General features: G+C 47.3%; 1 protein-coding gene across 1 annotated transcript in view; it reads left to right on the top strand.

Annotated features, from left to right (window-relative positions):
* The first annotated feature begins 1,821 nt into the window (after positions 1-1,821).
* CACNG2 (calcium voltage-gated channel auxiliary subunit gamma 2) overlaps positions 1,822-14,678 on the top strand; it is a 119,910-nt gene continuing 107,053 nt past the window's right edge. Inside the window, exon 1 of the mRNA XM_059934831.1 lies at positions 1,822-2,032. Within this exon, the coding sequence (XP_059790814.1) occupies positions 1,822-2,032 (211 nt within the window). The remainder of the gene's footprint in view (positions 2,033-14,678) is intronic.

The raw sequence follows: 14,678 nt of genomic DNA, 5'->3' as shown, positions 1-14,678 counted from the left end.
TTCTGCTGAGGAAAAGGGGAGAGTTATGATGTGTTTCCTTATTCACAGCAGGGAGGTTTTTATCTCTTCCCATCCAGTTCACAAATGACATGGGAAACTTAGAAGGACTCACATTTCACCCACTTCCCCTGCAAACATGTTTATCCTTGAGATGAAAATCATCGCCCAAGCCCCAGCCTCCAGTCACCCTTTTGCACCCTTTTCCATGAATAATCTTTCCAAGAGGTCTGCTTGTAGGAGCAAGATTTGGGATTTCACGGAAAACTACAGAGACACACATACACACACACCTTGTTAGCTAGAAAGAGACAGAGACAGAGAGAAACTACCAAAAGGAGAACAGCTAACGTGCCAACAAAATAAAACAGATCCCCCAAACAGCAAAGTGCAAAAGATGATTTAAAAAACACATAGAGACCGTGTTTGTAATTACCCGTCCAGGTTATATTTTCAGGGTTTCCAGGCAAAGAAACGGCTGGTTGAAGTTTTGTGCCCGTCTGATTGTGATGGGAGGGTTGTATTTGAAGCTCTGGGCACGTAGAGATGGAATGAGAAGGAGGCTGAGCTGGAAGAAACACCGAGGGGGAAGGGAAGGGGAGAGAGTGTGAGAGAGAGAGAGAGGGAGAGGGAAAGGGAGAGGGAGCGGAGCTATCTCTAGCTACGCCTTCCTCTAAGCTCCGGGAGCCCAGGAGAGAGCTCATTTCAGGATCTGGGAGAGGGGTAAAAAGAGGAAAGGCAGCCCCCGCTCTGCCCCGGCCTTGCTGCCCCCGAGGGAAGGGAGGACTCTGGCCCGCGCCCCCCTCCTGGCGGGCCGCCGGGGGAGCCGGGGAGCGCGCGAAGCGGGCGGCGCAGGGAGCTGTCCAGTTCAGCACCACCCGGTAATGCAGTAGGTGGGAGCGCCTCCGCCGGGGGCCGAGCCGGCAGGGAGTGGGGTGGGAGGGGGCAGGCGGGCGGCCCATCCTGCAGCAAGACGCCGGCTCCCTTGTTTCCAGGAGCTTTGCAGATAGGGGGAGGGAAACCCGCCTCGATTCTCTGGGAGAAACCCCCTCCCTCCCCCACTTCGCCAACACTACCACCGCCACCAACAACAATAACCGCCGCCGCTGCTCGTCCTGCCGCCGCCGCCGCCGCCGCGCCTGCCCGCCCTGCTGCTGCAGCTGCCGCTGCCGGGGCACAACCATGGAAGGCGAGACCCCCGCACCTGTTCAGCTGAAATCAAGGGCTTACAGAATACTGGGAAGTCTGGTCTGAAACGAAAACGCCCGAGACCCCCCCCCCCCAAGGAAGAGAACTGGCGAAGCAAAGGATTTTCATGGCGCAGGCCGCAGAGCCGAGAGCGAAGACGGAAGGTTGCATCTCGGCTTTTACAATCTCTAACTGTCTAGGTCCCGACCATGAGAGATTGTGTTGAGAATGCGGCTGATCCCTGGTTCACTGTGGAAGCCCTCTCCAAATTAGCTATCACATATGGAAACTGGAGACCAGAATTTTAGGAAAAGAGATTAAGGCATCTCACTTTGGGGGGGTGGGGGGTGTCTTTTTATTTTTTCCTTTTTTTTTTTTTTTTTTAATCACTGCAACTGGAACAGTTTCTGATCTCAAAAGGCAAGCCTCTCTTCCCGTGTGATCTTTATAATTTACACTCTTTTCCGTGAGCTTTCTTACCTCCCTTTTTTTATATCTCTCCATATCCTCTATTAACACATATATCCATTATATTAGTAGTGGAATTATTTTTATTTTTTTGCTTTAGTACTCGCACCCTCACACACACTCTCCCGAGAACCAGAAGTCGGTTGGGTGTTTATATAATGAAGAATTATGGGGCTGTTTGATCGAGGTGTTCAAATGCTTTTAACCACCGTTGGTGCTTTCGCTGCCTTCAGTCTGATGACCATAGCTGTGGGAACCGACTATTGGCTCTACTCCAGAGGGGTTTGCAAGACCAAAAGTGTCAGTGAGAATGAAACCAGCAAAAAGAACGAGGAAGTTATGACCCATTCTGGATTATGGAGAACCTGCTGCCTGGAAGGTATTTGATTTCCCATCTCCTCCCCCTCTCCACCCCCCCCTCCTCTTCTCACTCCCCCTCCCCACCCGCCTCCAAATAAGTTCCCTTTACATTCCACCATTTTCTTACTTCACTCCTTCCACCACAGATCAAGGTTGGTTGGGTTAGTTTCAGAGGAAAGAAAATCAATAAGCAAAAACCATAGTCAACTCTCAAGCCTCCACCACCCCCCTTCCTTCAAACCTCTTCATTGAAATAATCTATGATATGATGAAAACAACAAGAGATTGTCTTTAAAAGTCAAATGTGCTCCACCTGCTTTGGAATCATTAGGATTTGCCTTTGGATGTAGTATGGCCGTCTATGAGGGGGTAAAAAATAACTGCTCCTCTTTTCGTAATGAAGAATTGCAAAATGCTCTTCCTTTCCCCTCCTCCTCCCCTTACTCCCCAAAAGTTCCAGACACCTCATCATCTGCAAATCCCCTTTTTTTAAAAAAATCTGTTTTTTCTAAGAACCCGTATTTGGTAAATCCTAATTATTCCAGGATCGCAAGCTGAGTTCAAGAGCATTTCGTAATGTCTATGAGCCACACATATTGTTCGAGGCGACTGGCTGTGTGTATGTGTGTTTTAACGTTTACAAAGTCTAAAAACACGTACGTCTCTCACAGGAGACAGACCCAAGTTCTAATAAACAGCAATTCACTTGCAGGTCAGGCTGAGAACCAATTCACTTCCACTCAGAGTGACATGTCTATTATCCAGAAGCATGTAGAATCAGCACTGCAGCCAGCTTGGGAATCAGACATTGTGCAGGGAGGCTGGGAGGGAGACGAGGGCATGGGGAGGTTGAGGGGGTACAGGAGAGAGCAGTGGGTCAGGGGTGTCAGCGGTTTGCCCTGATCTTGCAGGGTCATTGGGACACGTGTGCCTGTGCATGTGCTGTGGGCAAAGCGGTCCCCACGGTGGAAAGGCTGGAAGATCCGGGTACAGATGAAAGCATGTGCTTTGAGACACATTAATAAACACAGGGGAGAAAAACTCCTGCAGGTCATACAACCTGCATTTAGCAACAGACTTTAATATGAGGGGCTGCATTTGAGCGGCTACCTATGTCTGTGTGGACAAGCTACAGCCACCCATAGGAAGACATGCACAGAGAGATACATGTTTCTGGGTGGAAAGAAAAGCTTATGTGCTTTGCTTCTGATATGAACCAATACGGAGGCCGTTTGAGACAGCGTCGGGAAGCGGGGACTGCAGGATTGTTTGTTAAGCTCAACATGGGATGGTGATGCAGGGAGTTGAAGCCAGGAGATGGGGGAGAAGAGAAGGAAACAGACAGGGAGAGGGAGAACTGATGTGGCCCCTCAGTCTAACCCAAACTGAGCAAAAGCTGCTCTTTGGGAAATGTTTATGTCTGGGAAAGAGCACCAATTCCATGCCCACCCCCCCAACAATCTTGGTGCGAGTGGTTGAGTGATGGCTGAACATGTTTTGAATAGCTAAGTGACTTCATTGAGCGATGGTCTATTTGACGCATACTGCATTTGGTGCCCTTTCTCAATCCAAACCGCTGCCTTGAACATAGTCTGCAGCGGAGCTCTATGCTGAACACTATATGCTCTTCCCCAGCTGGAGAATCAATATCGGGAAATTAATAGGCACTGCTTTAAACACACCCCTGCTTTAAAAAAATGAAGAGGCTTTCATGCAGCTACTCACTAACAGTGGAAAGACTTCCATTTAATTAAACATTTATGGCACGCTTTTATTCCAAAAGAGAAGGAAAGCAAAGTGAATGAGGGTTGCTTTAGGGAAATGACCACAGTAGCAATTTGCCTTCCTTGGATTTTAGTTAGATGGATGAAGATATGCAGCCAAGAGATTAGACGGAAGACAGGACATGATTTTAGGAGAAATATTCCCAGAAATTGGTGAGTTGGTATAAATATACTTTATCAGGGTTTTATGTGCAAATTCTTAATACCATGATCTTTTAAACATTTTCTAATTCCCTGAAGGGAAGAGGACTAGACAGTGGCTTTGGATCACTTATGCGTTAAAAGGCTTAAGTATTTTCATTAAAATTCCATCTGTTTGGTGCCCACATCCCCAAATGTGCTGCCCGCCCCCTTCAGCTTTCTCTCCAAGCCGTACCCACACCTCGCTCCCTGAATCATCCCTAAAAGGGTTAGTATTGCAACACTTCCCAAGGATTGTGTGATTCGTACAGGAGCCGTGGGTTTGGCTCTTCTCCCCAGGACTGGGGCCTCCCGGCAGTCGGGGGGAAGGCTGGGCCAGGCTGCTTTAGGATTGCTGTGCCTTTTCCACTTGTAGCCAAGGCCCAGGCAGGGCCCCAGTTCAACCTGGCCTTTAATTTCCAAAGCTTCTGTCCATATGGAGTTTTGAAGGCCTCAGACTCCCCCCCTTAGGAAGTTGGGCCTTGGCCACTTAGGAAGTGGTTTGAAGGTTTTAAAGCCACATACTTTCAAAGACTGCACTGATTTCCAAAGATTATAAACGCACTTATTTCTGCAGGTTAACAAAGATGGTTCTTGTGGGGCGTTCGTGTGCTTGCTTTATTGAGCATTCAAAATAGGGCTGGCCTTTATGGAAATCAAGTTGCCAGGTTCCCCAAACCTGTGTTTTTTGTGAGAAACTGGACTCTCAGAAAAGATTTCCCATCACCCCTTTATTGTGTTTCCTGCCCGTATCCAAAAAGTTGTGAACAGATTTCCAATCTTCTCCCCAAGATGTTGCTAATGACTCCACATGAAAAACAACCCTGTCTTCTTCTGATCTCTTTGGCTCTCCGGTTTGCATTAGGGCTTTTTATCTCCTGAGATGATTTTTTTGTTGTTGTTCACTTCTTGATGAAAATAAGAATCAGAAAACCTTTCTTTGCCTCTATGGCTGTTTTTGAAATGAATTCCTCTGTTGAGGAATGAGAAGAGAACAGGACCACTTGTTAGGGGGTAGACACAGGGGGAAGGCAAGAGGAATCAAGAAGAAATCACAGCCTTTATTTTCTCCCTCTGCAGAGTAAAGAGTAGTAGTGTCTCTGTGTGTGAACTTGAAACCCCTAGCAGACTAGTGTCTTTAGTGGGATTTGAGAGCATGGGGGATGGTCTGCACATGGATCCATGTAGATGGAAAGTGATGATAGGAAAAGTTCTTGAACTTTTCAGGAAAGCTGCTTTAAGAGCCTCCGAATGGAGAGATGAATTGGCCCTTTCAGAGAAGGATTCAATAAAATCTACAACAGGACATTAAAACAGCTTGTTCCAAGCGTGCTGTCTCTGGGCCACGCGGTGACTTGCTGTTCAGTATGTTAACCTCTGTTGTCACCAAAAGGAATCATCGTCTCCAGGGGCAGCAAGAAATTCACTCCTTGTATTTATTCTTTCCTGCACCTTCCTCCCCTCTGTCTGGGCTCCATGTCTCCCCCAGAGGATTCCCAGCCCTGCAGAGGAGGAGCCAGCAGCAGTACAAAGTGGCCCATAGCAGAAACGCACCCTCCCTTCTCTCTCCCTCTCTCGCCCTTTTCCTTGCTGTGAAGCAGAGCAAAAATCTTTCTCTCTGTCCAGATTGTTCAAATCCCTCTGCTGAATTTCTGAGCTCCTCTTCTTCCTGGCTTTTCCTCTCTTCTCCTCCACAACTTGCTTACTCACAGGGGCTCTGCCATCCATTCTCCATCCCTGTTCTCTTTGAGTAAGAGGTGTCTGGGTTTTCCTGAACTATCTTTTCCAAGTTCATAATTGCATAGCTTCTGCTTGGCCTGCAAGGTGCCCAGTGCCCCACGCTGGGTTCAGCCATGGCTCTCTTGTCCTGCAGAAGGAAAGTACATATCTTTTATTTTAGAAATGCCAACTGCCTTTCCCGGACACTCTTACCTTTATGTGTGGAAGAGCTGAGTTTAGAAGTTACTAATGGGCCTTCATACTGTGTACCTATCGCTCCATAATTCCCAAGATAATTTGATTCTCTTTAGGTCCTCTGCACACAGTAGGTACAGAAAAAATATCTATCAATGGATTGATTCAGAAATTCTTAAACTATTGAAATTAATTCAAAGATCATAAGGACATGCAGCAAGCAAGTAATTGAGGAGAGAGAGAGGGAAGGAGGTGAGGAAATCAGGATGATTTGTTTGTTCTTCCCAGAATTTCTTTTTTATTTTTTTAAGTTAATTTTTTATTTTATATTGGAGTATAGTTGATTTACAATATTGTGTTAGTTTCAGGTGTACAGCAAATTAATTCAGTTATACATACACATATATCCATTCTTTTTCAGATTCTTTTCCCATATAGGTTATGGAATTTCTTCTTTAAAAGAATGTCATGACTTCATTGTTGTAAAATGAGAAAATTCAAAAGGAGTCAGTCATTGGGTTGCACAGCTCCTAATTAGCTAAAGAAAAATTATCAGTACACTCAGTCTCTACGGGGAAGAAAAAAATTAACCCACTGATTTTCTTCCCTCTTCAGCTTTTAAAGGATGCCAAAATCTAGTTTGATCCTAATACTCACCAGAACAGACACTTTGGGCAGAGAGCAGGCATCATGGACCATCCCTATGTAGCTTCCCCAAAACCTTCCCCAGAATTCTTTACCAAACTTCCCCACCCAGTTCCCAGGACCTCGAGGACTTTGCCTCAGGTCTTTGGTGCTGATCAGCAGTTTTCCACGCAACCAGGCCCCGCTTTCCTAGCCCTTCTCACCTTGTAAGACAAACCTGATTCCTTTATTGAGGAACCAGCCCTGCAAATCCCAGCCCATTCACACTGCCCTCCTGCCCCTCCCTTTACAGGTGCCAGGTGTGACACCTCACACCAAGGCCACGTGGGCAGAGAGGGTGGCAGGGGGAGAATTTGAATCCAGGTCTCTTGTTTCCACCCTGCAAACCTCCAGAGGGCTCTATGCATGAACCTTGGCCTTCTGCGGCCTTGTGTTCAGATTCACTGCCAGCCCTGGATTCTATTCTGTCTGCATCCCACTGAGTGTCCCCATTGAGCGCCCAACCCAAGCTTGTCAGGACACCTGAGTTCTGACCCACCTGACTCCCCTACACGCCACTCCCTCCAGCTGCCTGCACCTTGCTGGGTGACAACTCTGCCATAATCTTCTCACTCCCGCGAGCCCAAGGGAACAAATACGGAACTTCAGGCTGGACCCACCACACGCCTCTTCGTGTTTGCCCTTTCATTTTGGAAGTGTCCTCAATGTAAACTCTCCGTGAGTTTTATGTTGGCAAGCAGTTTTCAAAGAATAACAGATTTATGTCCCCTGAAGTCATGGAAGTTTTCAGATGCAGCTTTGTTGCATGTGGTGCAGTTGAAAGAATTTTGCAGCCACACAGACTTGGGTTCACTTCAAGCACTGCAGCCTTATGAGCTGTGCAATTTGGGGCGAGTCATTTAACCTCTCCAAGCCTCAGTTTCCCTTTCCACAAAAAGGAGGTCTAACAGCCTTCTCACAGGGTGATTGGTTGGCATTAAACCAATGAGTGCCACCTTCTTTCCTGATCACCTGGCTTGAAATTACAGTCAACAACCCCTACCCTGTACCCCTCATACAACCTCTTGGCTCTGTTTTTTTTTTTACAGAGTACATCCCACCTTCTAGCACACTATGAAATGTACTCATGCCATTTGTTGTGTGTCTGCACCACTAGACTGTCAGCCCCAGGAGGGCAGGGGTCTTTGTTCTGCCCGTTGCTGTAGCCGCAGCAATTATGATGGTGCAAGAGTCAACCCACCTTTGTTAGCAAATGAACAAACCACCACTGCCCACTACAGGGTGGGCATTGAGAAATAATGTTCCCTTCATATCGTCAAAGGATTGTTCTTTAAATTACAAACCGTGAGCAATGGTGGCAGAAGCATCTTTCTTTTTTTTTTTTTTTTTTTTTGATATTCTAAAAAATAAATAATGGACTCAACACAGAGAGAAGAGGGAAGGGAAGGAGAGAGAGTGTTTCAACACACAAGGGACAATAACAAAGATAATAAGAAAGAAAGTGTTTGGAGAGAAAATAAATGCCTGAGAAGAAAGTGCTGGGGGGTGAACATCCTCTAAATAGATACTGGCCATGCTTTCCTCTCTCCACATCATCCAGAGCGTCTGTCACAAAGATCCTCGGGGAGAGTTTCCCATGAGTGTTTGCTTTCAGGTCAGTGGGGGAGGAGGAGATATGTATCCAGACTGATAATGCAGGAGATTTTTAAATGGTTCAAAAATGCAATGGTTCCTTTTAGCCTTGACTGTAAGTATTTTGGCCAAAAAAACCATATTCAGATGAAATATGCATTTTAAGTTTCCAGGTTAGTTTACAGTCACAGATCAAGCAATTCCTTCACTCGTTTATTTTATTTGTTAAATCTTTGATGAGCCCCTGCAACGTGCCAGGTGCTGGGCCAAGTGTTGGGGTCATAGTGGGCAGCAACTCCCTTCAGGGTCACTGCCCTCAGAGCCTTCTGGAAGAGACAGACCTTACTTTAAAGACTCTCACTTAACATAGTTGTAAAGTAAGTTACAACTATGCTAAGTCCTCTCAAGGAGAGTCACACGAGACTGTGAGTTTATGATATTAAGATCGTTCTAATCAGAGAAGTCTCCCCTGAGGAGGTGAGATGTGAATGGCTATCTGAAGGATGCATAGAAGTTAACTGGGTGAAGAAGAAACTTTCCAGGTTGGAGGGCAGCAAGTGCAAAGATCAGTGAGGAAGAGAAGGAGCAAGTCCTGGGAGGAGGCCAGGGTGGCTGGAGGACCCAGATGGAGGGGGGTTGGGGGAGGGGATGATGCTGGATGGTGTGGGGAGGGGGCTGCAGAAATAGTTAGCACCCAAGGGTGTGGGGCCTTGCTAGTCTTGTTAAAGAATTTTGCTCTTTGACTTCTGGCTTCTTGCTTATGTGCTGTGTGACCTTGAGCTAGTTAATTCTATCTCTGTGCCTCCTTCACACCATCTCTCTAACGGAGCTGATGGTGCCTGCCCCTAAGGTTGTTGTGAGGGTTAGAGCACTATTCCCTTCTCTCTGTCATGCTCTTCCTGATTCCACCCACATCTGAGTGTGGTGGTCTCTTTGGCCTCAAAACTTATCACAGCACAGAGAAGGGAAGAAATAGATTGATTCAACTCCAATCAACAAAATGCAAACTATGCTTAGTGGAGGTGTTGATGGTAGGTGCCAATCCTGCAGTACACACTGGGAGGCAGAAGTGAACAAGACCCACCCTCCCTCAGGACCCTCCAGGTGAGTCCAAGCAGGGAATCCCAAACAGGCATCTCACAAAATGACTCTGTTTCATGCAAGACATTTGACATAGCCTGCTGCCACCTCACCTTATCACCCTCCCCCAGACTCAGAGAGATTCCTGGCATCTCTTACGGTCAGTTAGGATCTTTGAGGATTTGAGCTGGAATGGCAATGAGGTTCGGTTAAATCCGCCAGAGTTTTTGAAAATAGGAATGAGAGTAGAGGGATGTGATCTGTGCTCCCCAATGCCAAGAAATGCCTGTCAGCCGTCGTGGGATCGTCGCTGAACTCTGTGGCCTCGCCGGCATCCCGGTCCTTTCTCCTGGGTGTATAAAGAGCTCTAATCTCCCAGTTCCATCTTCCCTCAGTTCTGATGCCACTGATTATAAAAATGAACTATCTACTTAAACAGCTTTCGGGACAGGGGAAAACAAATTTCATGTACATATCAGTTGTAAAACATACTCTAATTTCAGAAACCTTAAAACTTAAAATTTGTGCCTTGGAATCAAAGGAAGATGGAAAACTATCTTGCTGGCAGAGAGAAATGCAGGCAGGGTGTTGAGAGAGCCCAAGGGATTTCTCCAGCTTGCCCTTAGTGCCTGTCCCGTGACTCAGGAAACAACATGGGGGAAGTGTGTGGTCTTACGAGAACCTTTCTTGACAAAGAAAAGGGTGATAGTTGATCTTTGTTCCACAGTTTTCCGAGTCCTTGCCAGGTGCTGTGTGAGAGTCTAGGACAGAGGCAAAGGCTCCATCTGCCCTCAAGGAACTTCTAATCTAGTAGAAGACAAACCAGTGAACATTCGATGCTGATGACACAGTGGGAAGCATAAGCCCGGGGAATTCTGGGAGCAGAGAGACTGGGGAGGAGGGGATGTCAGGGAAGACGGGGTTCTGAGGATGCGTAGCGGTGAGCAAGCTGGGGGGATGAAGCGCACTTCAGACAGAAGGAACGGCAGGTGCAGAAACACAGATGCCCAAGCAGCCGTGCCGATGGTCCAGTGAGGCTGGAAGGTAGAAGGCGGGGGGGGGAGGGTGTGGGAGGCAGTGGAGATGGGATCCCAAAGGGACAGAAATGGCTCTCACACAGCAGTTTGTGTTTCGGCGTGGGAGAAAAGGGGGGTCCAGAGAGCTGGGAAGCAAGGGAGGGTCGCACCTGGCTTTGTCCATTAGCGAGATCACTGGCAGTTCGGACCCTGCTGGATGGGAGCCGGGGTCGGCCGGAGCTGGTGTGATTTAACTGGGAAGAGGCAAGCATAGGAGGAGGCTGTGGCAGGGACCAGGTGACTCGCCCTAAGTTAGTTGTAGTGAACAGAGAGTAAGAGGGGGGAAGGAAGAAGACTGTAGGCGATATACAGGAGAGGTGCTTCAAGGCGCTCCCTTCCCAGCGGAACAAGCCTTTATTGGCCACACACAACGGGCTGGACCCTGAGGTTACAAGGTTGCAGACAAGTCTCTGCTCAATACCACCTTCTCGAGGAGCCTTCCTGACTGCCCCGTCTAAAGTAGCTCCCTGTCCCGTTACTCGATTTTATTTCCTTGTTTAACGTCTTAACATTGACTTCTTTTCTTTTGAGCATTTGTTTGCTTATGGTCTGTGTCCCCCTAGAAGACTGTGAGCCATGTGAGGGCAGGGGCGTGTCGGCCTTGGCACAAAGAGCGTGCTTAGGAGCTAAATGTGGAGTGAATGAGTAAGGCCACGGTGCCTGGCCTCAAGGAGCTCCCATCAGGGGAGGGAGGTGGGCTCTTAAAAACTCCTCTTGACCAGTCATCCCTCCAAGGTGTGGCTGGAACCGCATCTGAAAGATCCTTGAGAACAGGCAAGGGTTTCTCTTGCACCCCGCAACCTGGGACGCTCCTTGGGCGCCTCCTGGGCCACAGCTTTGCCACAAAGCTTCAGTAAGCTGATAAGGCACTGCGAGCCTGTTCCCTCCTGGGCAGCTGTCACCTTTTCTCTCAATCCAAATCCTCATACGTTATCGCCTGGCTCAGAGGTACTGACTTGGCAGCCCTGAGTCAGCCTCTGAGGAGCCGCCTTTCCTTTCTCCTTATTGACACTATATTTATTCATTCTTCCCTAAACTTCCTCGACCTTGGGTAGTCTTCCAGCTGTTAACAAGAATGCCACAGATTAGGGGCGAAATCCCAGGTGCACGGTTGCCGTAGCCTCATTGAGTGGGGAATTGCCACCTTGCTTTGCTACACCATCCACCACGCAATTTAAATGCCCCAGTGCCAGCCTCTCTCTGGTCTTGTCATCGGGCAAAATTCACTGGTGACTATTGCTTGCTGATCCCTAGACCTTGCTTTTTTTTTAACTTTTTATTTTATATTGGAGTATAGCCGATTAATAATGTTGTGATAGTTTCAGGTGTACGGCAAAGCAACTCAACCATACATATACTTGTATCAATCCCTAGACCTTTCTTTATCCCAATTTTGCCCCAGGCTGTCTTTTCTCACTTTCTCTGCATAAAGGATCATTCATTCATTTCTGCCACATTTTCCCCTCAACCTGGATCTCTGTCTGCACAAGTCTTATTCTTTATCCTTCTTGAATTTTCCCTAAGGTCGAGAACTCTCCTCCCCAATTCTCCTCCAACGTATTTTGCAAAGAAAGCAACCCTGAAAATGACTATTCTGGCATCATTTTAACACTAATAATACGATAATAATAACTAATCATTCACTGAGTGTTTCCTTTGTGCTGAGCACTGTTTAGATGCTTTCCAGGGGTTAACTCTTATTTAATCTTTACAATTCTAAAGGTATATGCTATGATATCCACTATCTCCATTGTAAGAGGCTCAGAGAAGTTAAGTGACTTGGCCAAGGTCACACAGCAAGTAGCAGAGCTGGAGTTCTAACCCAAGCCTGTCCAACCCAAAAACCTGTGCACAGCCTTCTGTTACACGAATTATATTTACAATTTTCCCCTGGCCCCAAAATCTATAAATAAATTTCTTTGAGAATTTGAAGGCAAGGCTAAGCAGAAATTTCTGTTTGTGCTCCACGTTTGATGAAGTTTTAAAAACTTTGAAGCTTCAGTTAGGATATGCTCCTTACCCAGGGAAGAGTAGGGAAAAGTGGAGGGGCTACCAGGTTTTCCCACAGCTCTGAATACAGAAGGATGCCTCAAAATGCATAGATATCCCTCTCTTTGTCGTTTGTGGAGAGGGAGGAGGTGAATACATACATATATTCCCTCTCCCCAGCCCTCTGCCTAGAGGGCCATTTCCAACCACATTCCACTTGTCTTCAGGACTCAGTTGAATTGTCACTTCCCCCAACAGCTCTGCCCCCTCCCACCCTGCTCCCACCTGGCTCACGTTCCCTCCCTCTTTCCTTCCACAGCATCTCTGCATGTCTCCGACGCAGCATCTTCCATCTTTTTTGTTGCCTGTTTCCATTTCTGTCTCCACCTCCAGACCATGAGTCCCCCTGTCCATTTCTTCAACAAAATGTACTCAGTCACTGCCATGTGCCAGTTACCATCCTAGGCTCTGGGTTTACAAAGGCGAAAAGACACAGCCCCTGCCCTCAAGGAGCTTATGCCCCAGTGGGGGATTGGAGGACCCCTGCAAGCACACCTAGGGGTGGAGAGATTCTTCCAGGAAGAGGTGTGAGAGGGCATGGGATGTTTGGGGGACCACACAAGGTTTCTAGTATTGCTGGAGCATCAGGTGCAGGAAGGGAGGTAGGGGAAGGTGTTAGTCCTGAGGGATGAGATTAGACAGAGACCACATCATGAAGGGATGGTTCACATGTAAAGAGTGTAAAGAGGAGAATTTTGAGAAGGAAATGATATGATCAGATTTGCATTTTAGGAGGATGGCTCAGGAAGCCATGTGAAGTAGAAATGGGAAGAAGAGGAGGACAGAGAAGGGAGTCCAGGGAGGAGATGGTTGCCCAGCCCAGCAAGTGATGAAGCAGCTGACCCAGGGCAGGGGGCAGGGGGGCTGTCGAGCAAGGGAACAGAATCCAAGGATCCACAGGACCCAGGACTGTCACTTGTGTTGAGCAAGGTGTGACAGTGAGTGACCTTCACTGAGACAGGGGAAACGGGAGAAATTTGCAGGAAGAAGATGGTACCTTTAATCTTGGGTAGAGTGATTCCACACCTGTGTTTCCAGGAACTGGCAAGTAGTAGCTGCTCAGTCAGTGTTGAATGAATGAATGAATGAATAAAGAAAAAAAGCTTTACATTTGAGATTATGATGCATATTGAATCTCAGATTTTCCCCAGTATCATCATAATGAAAGAATGCATTATGTTCTAGCCAGGCCTGTAGTTTGTGTCAGCTCTGGCATCTGACAGCCTGGGTTCAAATCCCAACCTTATCACTTACCAGTTTTGTGACCTTGGACAAGGCATGTCACCTCTCTAAGCTGGTTTTCTGGTGTCTAAGTGGGGAAAATTGTATCTCACGCATGGGTTGATTGTGAAAGTTTAGTAAGATGCTCCATGCAAAGTGCTTAACAAGATGCTGGTACATAGTAAACACTCTCTAAATGCCAGATGCTGTTATCACTAGCGTGTTTATCATTGATTACACCAACAGTTGCAAACAGTGACCTGTGAGTTGTCACTCTTTGGCAACTCAAAATATTCTACAAATCGAGAACTTTCTTATTTAAAAAAGCCCTGTCTTTGGCTTCCTGTGGGGAAAAAAATCAGATTTTTGTAACCCTGAGCCCCCTTCCTGCTTGGCAACAACGAGCAGGAGCAGGGCAGCCGATGTCCCTTCAGGTATGGCAGGTTCCCTGCAGTTCCCTAAAGTCCCCATCGCTCCCGAGTATCTTTTGAGGCTGCTGGGCTGCTTTGGCCTTCCTCTGGCCTCCGTAGGCATCTGAGTTTGCAAACACTCCTCTCTGCCAATGACAAATTACAGGTGGAGTCTTTGTCTTCCAAGGGCTGAAAACGTAAGCAAAACACCACCAGCCCAGGCAGAGTGTAGCAGCTAACAGAGTGAAAAAGCCATGCATCTGGAAATAAATGCATAAACATCCAACATTCCCAAGCAGTGTTTGCTGATAAGACTCAGGTGGAAGGCAAGCTCATCTACTCCTTTTTACTCAGCAGCTCTAGGGTAAGTTGTCGCTTTTAAAAAGAGAGACTCTCACCCATTTTATGCCACCTTCAGAGCTTCTCTTTTAGAAGTTGACATTTTCTGACCTTGACCCCAGTTCGGGGAAATGCACCCTGTCGTGCTGACCACGTGGTTTGCTTTATTCAATAACTAAATGGCAGGCACCAGGGAGATGGTCCGCGTTGTCCGTGCTGGCTGAAGAGAGAGAGGCAGGGGCTTTGCTGGAGAATGAGGGATTCTCTACTTTAAATTTTTACCTCGGAAGACTTCATAGAGAAGAGGGGAATTTCAGGAGTTTCTTGGTAGGAAA

Source organism: Balaenoptera ricei, chromosome 10 (genome assembly GCF_028023285.1).
Source record: "Balaenoptera ricei isolate mBalRic1 chromosome 10, mBalRic1.hap2, whole genome shotgun sequence".
Classification (NCBI taxonomy): domain Eukaryota; kingdom Metazoa; phylum Chordata; class Mammalia; order Artiodactyla; family Balaenopteridae; genus Balaenoptera; species Balaenoptera ricei.
This window is presented reverse-complemented; position numbering and strand designations above follow the sequence as displayed.